The 14,199-nt window shown below is 44.1% G+C and overlaps 2 protein-coding genes across 2 annotated transcripts; both read right to left on the bottom strand.

Moving 5' to 3' along the window:
• Positions 1 to 79: 79 nt before the first annotated feature.
• comtb (catechol-O-methyltransferase b) lies at positions 80 to 5,034 on the bottom strand. The gene is made up of 6 exons (XM_079218702.1): positions 4,903 to 5,034; positions 3,439 to 3,610; positions 1,091 to 1,208; positions 808 to 1,001; positions 589 to 720; positions 80 to 503 (listed from the first exon to the last, which is right to left on the bottom strand). Exons 1-6 carry the CDS (start codon positions 4,995 to 4,997, stop codon positions 324 to 326), a joined length of 891 nt encoding a protein of 296 aa, XP_079074828.1. The 5' UTR covers positions 4,998 to 5,034; the 3' UTR covers positions 80 to 323.
• A 1,530-nt stretch (positions 5,035 to 6,564) lies between these two features.
• LOC306737185 (SRSF protein kinase 3-like) lies at positions 6,565 to 13,633 on the bottom strand. Its single transcript, XM_079218889.1, has 15 exons — positions 13,527 to 13,633; positions 12,364 to 12,657; positions 12,175 to 12,283; positions 11,979 to 12,066; positions 11,654 to 11,741; positions 11,362 to 11,468; positions 11,065 to 11,230; positions 10,886 to 10,911; positions 10,713 to 10,769; positions 9,389 to 9,743; positions 9,129 to 9,226; positions 7,481 to 7,588; positions 7,278 to 7,347; positions 7,101 to 7,193; positions 6,565 to 6,979 (listed from the first exon to the last, which is right to left on the bottom strand). Exons 2-15 carry the CDS (start codon positions 12,581 to 12,583, stop codon positions 6,795 to 6,797), a joined length of 1,770 nt encoding a protein of 589 aa, XP_079075015.1. The 5' UTR covers positions 12,584 to 12,657; positions 13,527 to 13,633; the 3' UTR covers positions 6,565 to 6,794.
• Between the last annotated feature and the right edge of the window lie 566 nt (positions 13,634 to 14,199).

Raw genomic sequence — 14,199 nt, 5'->3', positions numbered from 1 at the left:
TGGGAAAAGCAGCAGCCCCCCACCCCCATACACACACACATCAGTTTGCAGCTCATCTTCGGTCAATTAGGTGCTTGAACATAGTAGCAACACTGCCTCCTGCTGTACCAATAACGCATCAAGTATTGAGACTTTAGAGTTGGATAAAAATAAGCACACAACATAAAATCCTTCACCATACTTTTAATTTCAAGTTTGTAGACTCTGTGACCTGTTAGAAAAACAGATTAAACTCCTGATTTTAAATCGGCTCAGTGAACCCGAGACAACAGAGGCCAGAGGTCGCTAGTACCTTTGTAAAACATGACACTTTTGGTGAAAAACTACCCTAAGAATATGGACTTCTCCAAGCCGTCCTCCACTCTGGTGTACTCCAGGTGAGATTTGAAGTACTGGCTCTCGTATCGCGGGCTGTTCCGGACGAATTCCAGGTAGTCAGGAGCTCCGGGGCAGACAACGTTGTCTGCCAGCAGGACGCTGCCTTTCCTGAGGAGGCCACACTCCTGGTGAAAAAGCAAAGAGCATCATGCATCATGGCCGAAAAAAGAAAAGAGTTTGATCGATATGAATTAAGCATAACACACTTGCCTCCATCAGTTTTGTATCGGGAAGGTAACTGTCCTTCCAGTGGTCCAGGAAAACCAAATCAAACGTTGTCACCCCAAACTGCTCCTTTATTCTGGGTATCAAGTCACCAGAAGCACCTTCAACTAACTGGACCTAGAGAGAGGAAACAGATCGTTACCTCACCTGCACATGCTACATAAAGGGTTGTTTTCCAGTCGGTGTGGAGACACCTGGCTTTACCTTGTCCTCCAATCCGGCCCAAGCGATGACTTGACGGGCAATAGCGGCGAAGTCTGGGTTGAACTCGAGAGTGATGAGCTTGGCGTGAGGTGGAAGCAGCCTGGCGATCCGCACCGTGGAGTAGCCACAGTAGGTCCCCAGCTCCAGCACCGTGGCTGGGTTCACCTCAGACACCACTGAGTCAAGAATGCAGCCTGAGGCAACAGAAAGACATACGATACTTAAGGCAATGCTTCCACATGAAACACACCTAATAATACTAATAGAAATGACAAATCAGTACCTTTCTCATCCCCCACATTCATGGCCCACTCCTTGTTTCTGCAGAAGTGATCGATGGTCTCGACCACGCTGCGAGGGTCCCCTCTAGTGGCGCTCTTCTGCACTGCACCCAGGAGCCGCTGAATGGATCAACAAAACAACTTTACTGTAGGTTTTTATTTTTTATGTCACTGTCTTTTTAGTGTCATTAACAACCTGTCATTAATTATTCACCCATTTTAGCTATTAAAATGATCAATAAGCATACACAGAACTGCTGGGTTCGGATCAAGCGACAGTCCCCATGTGTTGGTGTCAATCCTCTTGTACTTCAAATTGGGATTTTGCGAAGAAGATGCAAAAGAATAGCATTTAGGAGCAATAATACTGTCTGTAAAGCCTATGAGTTGACCCTTTGCAACTGTCTGATGCTCCATCTAATTATCTTTTGGATTTAATTGAATTGATAGTGTTTAAAAAGCAGTACACTCATTTTGTCCATCATTATTTCTCTTGTCCATAAAGTTACAGAGGCATCACTGAATAAATCTGTATCACTGTTTGTTTCAAAATGGAATAAAGTTTTTAAAAAAATGTGTAAGTTATATAGCAGGCGTCAATTAAATATAGGAATCCAAATGAGAATTATTATTTTTTTAGAAAAGGGCTGCAGCAAGTCTGCTTTGTGGAATTCAAGTGATCTGTAGTGATGCTCAAGACTTGAAGAGGCCTGTAGAGATCAGTGTAAGTTTATTTATCTTAGTCTATCTATCTATCCTCTGATATTCTGCATGCTCCTGGCTCCCATCAGCTGCTCACAACTGTGACCCGGCCGCCCGCCAGCACAGCTGTCTCGTTACCTCAATAATCTGTACCGCATAAGCATCACCCTCTCCAAGTTGTTTTACAGCTCATGCCCTTCTACGTATAGGGCATCGTCCACTAAAGAAGTTTCTTATCTGAACCAGCAACCCTCTCAAAGTCTCCAGTCCATACACGCCCATCTGACCCTGCAGCTGAGAACCGTTATCACGGTCAAACCTGATTGTTCTGTGTGTACAGAGTTTCGCCTCAGGAAACACAGAGGTCTGATCCGCCAGAACAGGTGTGCAGTGCCTTTACCGATATGCCAGATAGTTGAGTGTTAAAAACTAATTTTATTCCAGGGATTCCAACCAGCAACTTGTGAGCTACAGCCATGCCTTATATCTAGAAAAATCCCAAAACAGAAAACCATTTCATCAGAAAAAGTGTGAAATGTTTTCTTTTTAGCCACCCAGTTGTTAAGTGTGGGTAGAAAATGTACGCAGGCTACAATAAAGTTAAGCCACATTGTGAACATGTTATCCAAAGATAACAGGGCCTAAAGTATTTGTGTGTGTGTGTGTGTGTGTGTGTGTGTGTGTGTGTGTGTGTGTGTGTGTGTGTGTGTGTGTGTGTGTGTGTGTGTGTGTGTTTGCTTTCATTAGGGACAGATGAAGAAGCACCAGCCCTCATTAATTAGCACAAAGGAGATTTTCTCAGGACACAATGAACAAGCATGACAGGCTTTATAGTCATGTAGTGAATTAAAAAAAAGTGTTATCTGGCTCCCTTGTATATAATGTAAGTGGATTTTCACATTCAAGGAATGTGCAAAAGTTCACAGTATTAAAGTATAAATAGAATAAGTGTAATTTACAGAGATAATAAATGGATGGATTCTGATAGTCAGTATTTTTGTAATACCATATAAGGCAAAAAAAAGTGCATCTATGTTGTGACGTCTACCCATGAAACTTTGCACTTACATTGTCTTTTTATTCTCCAACACCGTAGCAAAATACAATTTTAAATCCATGAATCTCTTTAATGTTTACAGATAAATAACAAATGCTCAAAGTGCATCTACTTTGTGTTAATGAGAAAGCTTTCTGTGTCCACCACCTCTGGGTGAGTTGCGATGAAAATGCTCATTCGTGGTCCTCAGAGAAAAAAGCCCACCGACCCTGATGCATGCAAAGTTCGAATTTATTCAATACTCTGGTTTATGATCAAACCCCTGCATAACTGATGATTCCCATCAGCTTCGGGTTTACTTTGTGTGTGGTGCTCATGGGCCAGTGTTGGCATGCTAGCAGCCTAAATGAAGATGCTGGACAGAAACATTACACCTGCTGAACATCAGCATGTTGACGTCGGCACTTTGAGTGTGCCGAAGGAAGCATTCAGCACAAAGCGCTGCTGTGCCTCAACACAGGCGATCCAGTTATAATTATAATCTGCGTTAGAGCATGTGCTCATGCTTAGTTTATGATTAGACCAATGTAACGATGCATAACACATTCGTGCAGCTCTCTAAGAGGTGAATACTGCGTATCGAAGGCACACCTGAGGGCGCGTGGACTGGGTCACTGTGTCTAGCATCCTTTCCACAATGACGTCATGCCAGAGCAGCGCCAATCCCGCGTGGTACTGCACGACGGTGGGGATCACCCATCTGTACAGAGCAAACAGAACAGCTGCTCCACCGCTGAAGCTGTAGAGAAGAGTCAGCCACATCCTGCAAGTGAGACGGAGAGATGGTGATATGCGTGATGGAGCGAGGACCTGTGATCAATGAACCACACACATGCGCACACAAGCAGGAGCAACAACAATAACATCTGCACGAGATGAACGAGAGCACTCGTATCTCCCCTCCCTCTCTGGCTATCCCTTTGTAAGCGGGTAATGAGATGGGTGTTTACTATGCGGGGTAGAATAATGTTCCTGCTCCTGTTTTCATTATCTGCTGCTGCAGCCAATTCACATCTCAATGCGATGATGTCCCTGTAAGATATTATTTTTTAAATACTGTAATATACACACTTGTGATCAGATATTTCGAGCACAAATTAACTGTGAAGAACAGAGCATTACAATAAATTAATCCCCTAGACAAGGGTATGGAGCTAAATCCAATTCATATGTATTGTTCATTTGAAAATAAGATTTGAACCTGAAAAATCAAGTTTTGAACCTGAAAATAAGAGATTTGAAACTGTAAAAGAGTGAAAGTTGAAAATATAAAATCTGTTACTGAAAACTGAAAAAATATATTATTTTTCAAAGTTCAATATCAAAACTTGATTTTTCAGTTTCAAATCTTATTTTCAAATGAACAATACATATGAACTGGATTTAGCTCCATAAGGGCTCCTTCTGTGGGAAAGCTTGAAGACCAAATGGCTCCACCTTGCTCTCATAAAGCATCTGTGAAAGAGCAATAGTGGTGGTTGAGGTAATTCCTTTTGATCCGGAGTTTGAGTTGCATGGCAACTGGCTGGGGGTTAAGAGCTGTGTCGCAAGAAATAAAGAAAAAAACCTCGGTTAACCTTTTTACTTTGTCCTCCTCCTGACAGATGCACACAGAAGATCAGAGCAGTCCTGGCATGGCTTGATGAAACACACCTTTCATCTTTAGTCGTTGTGTAGTGAGTCTCTCAGTTTGCACAACACAGAGGTGCATGCTTGTGCGTCAGATCCAACAAATGATGTCTCCTTGCAAAATCACACCATGCTATGTTTTCAAATGAAGGAACAGAAAGGACGACAGGTGGTATGTATACATATCATCATCAATATAATCATTACTGGTGACGTCACGCATCGTTTGTTGTGAGAATGGCAACTCTGGACAGCAATGTCAGGTTCACGCGGGCCCGCGCGCACACTCTTCAGTCCAAAACAGGAATTAAAACCAGACTGAGCCGTGGTCTCCCGTGTGGAACAAACACGTGTTAGACACTGAAATAACACCACGTGCATTCCCAAAGGATCTCTCATTAAAACCTAACACGAATGGAGACTTACATGTGTGGGCAGAAGGCGCTCCGTGTCCTCTTCGCACCTCCTCGCGCTGCGAGAGCGAAAATCTGGGAGTTTTCATTATTCCAGCAGGCGGACATATGCCTGATGCTGACTCCTCCCTCTTTCTCCCCCCATTGCCCTCTCTCGGTGCTCGGCTGAATGTGAGGAATGCACGTTATACCAAAACACACACACAAACACACACACACACACACACACACACACACACACACACACACACACACACACACACGCTTCTGGGATTGCAAGAAAAGAAACAGAAAGGGTGCTTATTCCTGCTTGGCATAATGATTTCCCCCCGGGATCCCTCGGGGTGCTGTTGCAACGCGTGGGCAAACTACGGCCCGAATATTGGTACAACATTGTTCAAATTAGAGTACAGACCGCATTCATTTTGCCTTTTTCCTGCAATACCCAGCGTTTCAGTTGATCCCACTCCCCAGTACGAACACGCTAATAGCCCTTATTTTAACAATTACGTTTTTAAAGTTGTGAAATGAACTACCAGCTGAATCCAAAGTTGTTTTCCTCGGCATAATGAACGCGCATCAGACTCACGAGACTGCGCCGCCCTGCGCGCTCATGTGTCACATGTCGAGGGGGGACATACAGTATCATTACCCCCTCGACATGTTCCCCCCTTCACATGTCGAGGGAGGAACCTCGACATGTGAAGAAATAAAGCAAATCGCTGGACGACCTGCACCGGGAATTTTGCCTGATTCTGGGCTGTCGTTCATCCTGAGTCTCCGCCGAATCGGCACCGGACCCGGGGAAACAAGTTTCCTCCGTCGTGCCAAGCTTAAGATCTGGGCCGGGTCATTTTGGCTACCTGGGCTGTCACAAGACTATGAAACAGCGCCACAGCAGTTGAAATTGGAGCTGATTGATCTTCAATGTGACTCCGTCTTAAAGGAGAAGTTCAACTCCCTTAAACTGGATGAGTTGTATGCTTCACTAAACATCAGGACTGGAGGATGGCACATGGATGCTGATGTTGTTTGGCTCTACCTGTGAGCAGACGTTCAGCGTGATGAACATCTACATCACACCACACGTCCCAGTAACCTGATGAACACCTCAGATCTGTCCTGAGAATTGCCAAAACCAAACCGATACCAAACTTTGATGCACTGGCAAAAAAGGGTGACCGAGACAAAACACGTTTTCTTTACTTTTTAGTTGATGGCTTTTACTTTGAATTAATATTATTTCTGATCCTGGCCCATCTGTCACATTTTAAAACTCACTTTGGCCCCTGAGCCAAAAAGTTTGCCCACCCCTGGTGTAGATTTTTTAATTTAATACTTAATAACTATGCATCTCATATCTCTTTTAATTACCTAAAATCAGGTTACTAGCACCTCCTGTAGTTTAAAAAAAAAGATATAATATATAAACCTGTAGGGCATTTTTTTGCGGTGAGTTCAAGTTGACATTTCTGAAGCCGAGTGCTGTCTGAGTAAATCCATCTCATACCTCAGAATACCGCTAACGATTCAGTACTTAAACGGGCAGTTCTTCAAAGTGAGGTTTCGATTTCTCTTGTTTTGCGAATAACTAACGAACAAAAGGTAATCTTTTTTGTCAATTTATTGAAATTCAAGAACTTTTTCCAGTAAGACAAAACTTCTCTTTGGTCATTGCAATGCCTGAATTGGCCATTAAAAATACTAAAGGACCAAGCAACCCCCACTGGGAAAAGGCCCTTCTTCAGGCCAATACATGAGCTTGTGATGCCAGCGCTAAACTACTGCTGTACATGACACATCTGTCCGAGGTCCCCTGTCGGGTGCAATGTGTGCCAGCCTGCCCTCCTCCTTGAACAGAGAGCTATAGTCCACTGGGCCCTGAACAAGACAGGACTGGTGCGACTAGGATGTCATCCAGGGGTGTTTTAAACACTGGGCAGCTGTGGCCCTTTCCTCCGGCGGCAGCTCCAACATGGTCAGGAGGAACGAGCTGAATCCAGCGGCCTCCTCCCGCGGCCACTCGTACTTCTCCAGCAGGATCTCAAACAAGCTCCACGGCTTCAGCTTGGAGATGTGTCGCAGTTGTCCTGCACAGGGTAAGAAGTGAACTGATTTTAGGTAAGATGCTCTGTTTTCTGCAAGTAAATTGTCCTTTTAAAGCATGACAGATGAGTGAGATGAGTGAGATTTGTTCTTTATTTTGTGTACCTTTGTGGTTGAAGAATTGCTTGGAGTTTCTCCCTGACAAGGCGAACCGGGGTGGAAGGGATCCCAGCAGCTCAATGATGTGGGCAATGTGATCTGAGGGAACATTATGGAAGCACACTGCATTAAGCCCTTGTAGTTTAATGAAGGACAACAAGGGAGGCTGTGAACAACACCAACCTTCCTCGCGGGTGAATGAGGATCCTGATTGGGGGTCAAACAGATAGTCCCCTGTGGCCAGCTCAAAGGCCTACAGTACACAGAGAGGAATAAAGAATATGGCTCTGACACATGTTCAAAAAGGCGATGCGGGAATGACACATATTGAAAGAGGAGAGTGTGTTATTTAGTTTTTTAAATACACATGTTGGTGCTCCTCTCACCATGCAGGCGGTGCTCCAGATGTCAGCCGGTGTGTCGTAGTCAGCACCGATCAGAGCCTCCACAGAGCGGTACTGGCACGTCTGGATGTCTTCAGTGAAGTGTTTGTGCTGACGACGAGAGGGGATGAGTTTGTAATGTTCCTCCACTAAATGACCTGCATCTATGATTATTAATAAAGTCTCTTTATTCTGCTTCAGCTCGGAGCAAATTAACTACAACGTTCTACATGATATTACAGTCTTTTTACTCTCACTAATGTGCATATGATTATCTTAAGTATTATAAATTATGCTTTTCTTTATCTTTTACTTTAATGACTACAAATCTAAACCAATGAAAACATATTTTGAATAACAAAACTGAGAATCTAGTGCTAAAGTTGGCACGATAATATATTCACAATGAAAATGCTAATGTGGTGATGCTAAGCACACGCAATGTTAATCATGTTCGCAATCTTAGTTTTATCAAGTCAGCATGATATGGTGATCTCAGTAGTTTTATTTGGTCATAAACCAAAGTACTGGAATAAAATCAAACATGTTTGACCTGATGATGCCCCTATAGGAGAAAAGTCAGGGGTTCATCTCGGCCATTACAGTTCATCAGTGGTAAAAAAAAAAGGAAATGTTATCAGAGGATATAACTTGTCTTCATTGCACAGGATGATACTGTATGTCTCTCTCAAGCTACATTTCAAATCAGCCGACACAGTCGCACTGGAGACATATGGCAGCTGTGTTTTCCACTAGAGGGCACAGTACACATGGCTAATGTGCTCTGCAGAAAGAACGGTCTCATTTGGTTCAGGAAGAACGATGGGTTGGAAGTGTGTTGCTGTCATAGCGGCTGCCCCAGTAGCGTTTTGTCTATTCCGCCTCTCAGTCCCTCCAAATGGGGACTCCTCCAGCCCCCCTGCATATCACCCCAACCCTCCAACAAGATGCCCTCTCCCACCTGACCTAGTCACCTGACTCTCACCACCACCTGCTCCCTTCTTTCCACTTTCCCTCATCAGCCCTGCAGTATATTTACAGCCCATTTTCACCCATTCCCAGCTCGGTGGTCAGTGTTGCTTCCTGCCTTGCCTTCCAGCCACTTGCACTCATCTCCCCCACAGTGGCTGTTTATAAAACACCAGTTTGCTTCATAGCTCCAACTACTGTGAGGGACTTCTTGATTTAAGACGAATCCTTCAGAACGGAATTTCATTCCTATTCCTTTTTGTTATTTTTCTGCCCCTTTTTCCACCACGAAGTTCATCAAATCTTCCCTTTGTTTGATACATAACGTCTTTCAATAAAACCAAAAAAAATAATTGCAGTTGCTTTTTGTTTTCAAAGCATTTTTTTTTTGTTAAATGCTGAATGTAAACAAATGTAACTTAAAGGTCTGACGCAAGATCCATTCAGGTATTCCCCAAAATCTTAGACCAATCAGCATGATTCTCACTGTGTGTATGTATGTGTATTTTGATGCATAAATCAAGATCCAAATGAAGATAGGCTGAAAGGCTCTATTGCCAAAATAAGGTTTGAGGCCATGAAGGAGGTATGCGCTTACTGACAGCGTTCTAGTTTAAATATGAAACTATTTCGCTGTAATTTTGTAGGTTTTCAGGTTTAGTTGGCGGCAATAATCACTCACCACCCAACAGGCATTGCCCAGATCAGCAATCTTGATGAGGATCTTATCAGCATTATGGGGTTTTAGAAGGTCCAGAAGTACATCTGAGTCACCGATCCCTAAAACAACATAAAAAAATGGGATTGTGAAGTAGATCCGACCAGGATGGACTGAGTGTACTGATGATGAGGTAATCATATCAATACATTAACATGCTAAACATTAACACATATAAGCACACTAACAGAAGCACAGATTTGTGCCAAACTGTAAACACTGACCACGGGGTGAGGATGGTGAGGGAGGAGGCAGCTCTTTGTCCACAGTCTGATGCAATAACGCTGATCTGGAGCCAGAGACGGGAGCATCTGTGTTGAGGTCTGGCCACGAGCAGATGGAGTCTCTGTGGCTGTGTGGCGCCCAGTCCAGTCCGTCCTCCAGCAGCATTGTCTGCCTCCTTAACGTGAGGTTAGGAGCTGTGAGCTTAGAGTGACAGGCGGAGCTACAGGTGCTAGCGGGGGCCGTGTCATCAGAGAAGGACACATGAAGTTTGGCTTTCGGATTGTGGTCCTGTCCTCGTCGACCCTTGTCTTTTCGTGTCAGCCGCTTAATGGGGCTCTTGGACACCTTACTGGACTGCAGGGGTGCAAGCGGTAGTGGTAAACAATCAGAGGTGGGCGCCGAGTAAAACAATGACCGAATTCTTGAATGCATTATCACAGATCCATGCCTGTTTCGGAAGTAAAGCAAACCATGCAAATTAAAGCCACTACATTTTTAAAATGGTGCACCCTAATTGTAGCATCAAAAACACTCGACATAACGGTTCACATATTAAAGGAACATCACACGTTCTGTGGCCTTTTATCGGCTGCTTTTACCAATTTATCAGTATGCATATCGTCTGTAGCTACCATTCTAGTAAGTCTATTGAGTTTCACATGAAATCCATGTCTTGACATTTTAAGAATATATTGTGAAGCTGTTGCTTTACATGTTGTAAACAGTAAGTTGCTAACAACAAGCTATTTTGAAACCACAACAGCGGTGGCTGGAAGGACATCAAAATCGGCAGGTATATCCTCTTACAGAGGCCTACAACAACCAACACCTTGCACACCCTTACTTTGTCCAGCCCCTTTGCGCTACAGGAGCCTGTCAGTGACACAGCGAGATTGTGATGGTTATAGATACTTGTTTATTATGGAGATATATGAGCTGTCCAGTACAACCAACAAAGTATTTCATTTCCTCTACCCTGGAAATGTCTTCACTTGTCTTGACTACAAAGCAGAAAGTGAGTTGCAAACCGTACAATATTGTTCTTCAGGGTAGAAGTGCAGCAGAATGAGAATGGTGGACATGCAAAGTGCATATCCAGGAGTTTCCTGTACTTACCGATCCTTTTTCTCGTTAGACAACAAAATAATTCCTCCAAGTTAACACAACACATCTGTGTCCTTTTTGAGCATCATAGTCACGATTATTTCATTCCGAATCAACCAAAGTCTCAATGCACTGTGCTCGTCCATGACATATTGAGTGTTTCAGGCTGCAGATGTTGTCAAGATGCAGTCAAGAGGCAAAACACAGAATCGTTCTTACCCACTCCCCAAGAGTGTGGAAAACCCCGGTCAGCTTCCCCAACAAGTTGGACAAACTCTAAGGAAGTCATGACAGAAATACTAACATCATAATGCAAATACGACAAAACACAAATATCCTGATGAAATGAATGAAATAATGACGAACAGAAGAACACATCTCAGGGTGCACACCTGTTTTTCTCTGGCGCTCCTGTTCACTGGCAGGAAGCAAAACCATCAGCAGTGAGAAGAGGCACACATTGTGAAAATAAGTGACGAAAGGACGACCAAGTGTAATCAAGAACGTCAGCCTCGGTACTCGCGGATCCCTTGCTGGACGTACATGCGACTGCTTACGCATCGTCACCAACCTGTGGAGCCGGTGAGGCTAGAGGACATGGGCAGCTGCCACAGCTTGGTGTCGGCTGCCAGGTTCTGAATGTAAACCTCGTCCACTCTCAGGAGGATGTTTTCCGGCTTGATGTCGGTGTGGATAATCTTGCATTTGGTGTGCAAGTAATCTAAACCCTGCAGAACCTGTGATGAGGAATGAAAATACAGTCAATGCAGTCCATGGCAGCGAGGAGCACAAACAGAAGACGGGCGGTTGACAGGTCAGTGGTGAAAGACAGGGGAGATGATTTTAGGAATAAAAGGTTGCACGGCACCTGTCTGAGGATGCTCTTGACGCAGGGCAGGGGGAGGCCGGAGTAGTTGGATTTGATGATCCACCTGAGCAGCTGGTGGCCCAGAACCTCCAGAACCATGCACACATCTGGCGAGCAATTAAGGACCTTGTCTCATGCTGTACAGCTTGAGTACGTAGAGTTGACACAATCTGTACGTCTCAAAGTCTACCTTGATATAAGGTATACTTTAATAACTTACACCTGCGAGAAAAGACACACCTGCACCAGAAGTTGACGATTACGTTGGGACGTGCGTTTCTGTAAAGGATACGCTCTCCATTCGCTCCAGTGATCCTGAAGTCTTCAATAAGGTGTACGATTGTCTCACGTTTTGGATCTCTGGGGTCACTGTCCCTCACCTGATGTTCAGAACATGTTACAATATCCCCCAAAGATGCACAAAGACATTCATACTGGTGTGTATAAAGAAATATTCACAGATAGATTGAGCTACCACAGTTCATTTTTGCAAGACTGAGAACTATACAATGCATTGTTTTCTCCCCTCATCTCTAATACAATCAGGTCATAGACAGTTTGTGTTGATCCGACACTCACAAATGCATTTGAAACAAAAGCAATGCGGTAACACTGACACATTTCAGAAGTCTGATCTCGTCCAGTGCCGTCTCTGTGAATGTTTGAGCACTCTTCACCACCTTCAGGGCCACAAAACGCCCCTTCCTGCATGCAAACAATGATGGCAGTTAGCTACTATGATGGTTCTCTCGTATTAGACATATACATAATTATGTTATATATGAAAGGTCAAAAGGTCAAACCTGTACTTACAGCATGTCCCAACAGAGCCATACAGTCGAGAAGTGACCCCATCCCAACTTTTTAACCACTTGGTAACGGTCGGTGAATATCTCTCCGATCTCTACAGGGTAGTATCCACCTGTAATACGACGTACCGCCTGCATCAAACAAATAGAGCTCTACCAGCGCGTTTGAGTCGGGTGTTGGGGTGCTGCCTACCAATGCCATAGTCTGCAGGGTTCTCCTGTTCCTCCTCATAAGGTCCCAGAGGATCAGGTGAATGAGGACGTGTCCGCAAGGCTGGAGAGCAGCGGGGCATGGGGGGAGGTTTAGGTCTCCCTCCCGTGACTGGGGAGGGGTGAGGGCTCGGCCTGTCGGCTGGACTGGAAGAGCTGGCAGAAACAAGGGCCGATATGGCGGTGGCATATGACGATGACATGTTTAATGGAGGGCAAGACGAGTCCCAGCACAGCTGAAAACGGGCCCTGGAGGGCAGCAGCGCTCAGGGTGAAGCTGTGAAAAAAGGAAGGAAAAATGCGCTTGCATACTTTCAAAGTTCTTCAAACAGGCTCACATATTTGACACAAGAGTTCACCAGCTGTTCGTCTCCGGGAGCTAGTTTGTGCTTTAAGTCACTGATTGCAAAGAGTGCGTTTATTTTTAGCTGCATGAATGGCACGTCAACGTAAATAGCTCCTGCAGTGGCCCAGCTGCAACTGAACTCTTCCTGATATTGCATGGGCTGGTCGCCACAGTTGTAAACATGAACTCAAATTAAAACATGCTCTTTCAAGGGACATCTGATTCTGGCAATTATTTGAGCTGAGGTTAATGAAATATATAGAGCTTATATGTTGGCAGCAAAAGTATTGGCTTGTACTGTGACAACATGTCTGGGGGGAAGTACTGCTGGGACTATGGAGAGAGCAGGAAGTGCAATTGAACCGAATGAATAATCATGTAAACAACTAGCTGTTGTTTTTTCTGTTGATATAGTGCATTTGTCTACAATTTAAAACACTTTACAGATGTAGGCCTACGGCTAGTTAACTTTTTTTTACATTCATCTCTGCTGTTTGATTGTTATGAAGCCAAGTCCTTCAACATGTCCATGTCAAGATGTATTTTGTATGCTATGTTTAGCCAACCTGTCATTTATTACTTTACTTCTGTTGCCTTATGCTCCCACAGCGACTCCGAGTCAAATATAGTTTTATTGTATATAGTTTTTAGGAAGTCTAATTGACTGACCAAATCTGCTCAGGACATGCTGTTGGTCTTAACGATGAGACTCGGAAAGACTAAAACTCAGGATGCCTTTTTTTCTTCTTCTTCTCGCTCACAATAAATTCTCAACAACATCAGAGGAGGAGCCTACTTACCCTCTGTGTGTGATGTATATCCAGATGTAATATTTGTAACGCGGGAACAGAAAACTAGCGTGGCACGAGGACTCTGCTCCTCACTCGGTCCTGCGTGACTGAAAGACTCTCAGGTCCAGGAATAGCAGAGTGCTTCTGCTGCTGCTGTGCTTCTGACAACACACAACATGTAGCTCCCAGTTCTATTTCCAGAGGGGGCGAGGTGGTCATTCTCTTATTTTATTATTTCAACTTTGACTTTCTATTACAGGTCACCATAACATAATAATTATGGTAATGCTACAGCAGTGTTTTGGGAAGCTACTTCAAAGGCGTACTTTTTCCCCTTTTGCGTGTGCGTGTGCGTGTGCGTGTGTGTGTGTGTGTGTGTTTGTGTGTCGGTGGCTGTGGCATCAGGGTCTGTACATCTCTATGGTGCATCTACCCCAGTGGTCCAGTCACTCACTGTACATATTCTGATAGGCCAGTTTGTCCTGAACCAGATCTAAATAACATGATTGTGCATTAGAGTGATGAGGTTATTCATGCATTATTACAAAAAGGAGACCAGACGGTCCGCTTGGTTTATTATACCTATAATTTGTAGCAAACAACATGGCGAATAGGTTGTTATCACTATAATAGCGCTTGGACTGTCTAGTTTAAACACTTCGAGAGGAGATACATTTTGAAA

The sequence above is a fragment of the Taurulus bubalis genome (assembly GCF_910589615.1).
Source record: "Taurulus bubalis genome assembly, chromosome: 5".
Lineage (NCBI taxonomy): Eukaryota > Metazoa > Chordata > Actinopteri > Perciformes > Cottidae > Taurulus > Taurulus bubalis.
Note: the sequence above shows the minus strand (reverse complement) of the source record. Positions and strands in the feature narration are given on the sequence as shown.

Excerpts from the sequence above, each read along its gene's own strand:
- comtb (XM_079218702.1), bottom strand. The coding sequence starts at position 4,997 with ATGTCCGCCTGCTGGAATAATGAAAACTCCCAGATTTTCGCTCTCGCA. Across the intron at positions 3,611-4,902 it reads AGCGCCTTCTGCCCACACAT|GATGTGGCTGACTCTTCTCT; the intron begins GTAAGTCTCCAT and ends TCTCACTTGCAG. Across the intron at positions 1,209-3,438 it reads CCCAGTCCACGCGCCCTCAG|CGGCTCCTGGGTGCAGTGCA; the intron begins GTGTGCCTTCGA and ends TGATCCATTCAG.
- LOC306737185 (XM_079218889.1), bottom strand. The coding sequence starts at position 12,583 with ATGTCATCGTCATATGCCACCGCCATATCGGCCCTTGTTTCTGCCAGC. Across the intron at positions 12,067-12,174 it reads TGGCTCTGTTGGGACATGCT|GAAGGGGCGTTTTGTGGCCC; the intron begins GTAAGTACAGGT and ends GTTTGCATGCAG. Across the intron at positions 10,770-10,885 it reads GGAGCGCCAGAGAAAAACAG|AGTTTGTCCAACTTGTTGGG; the intron begins GTGTGCACCCTG and ends TGACTTCCTTAG.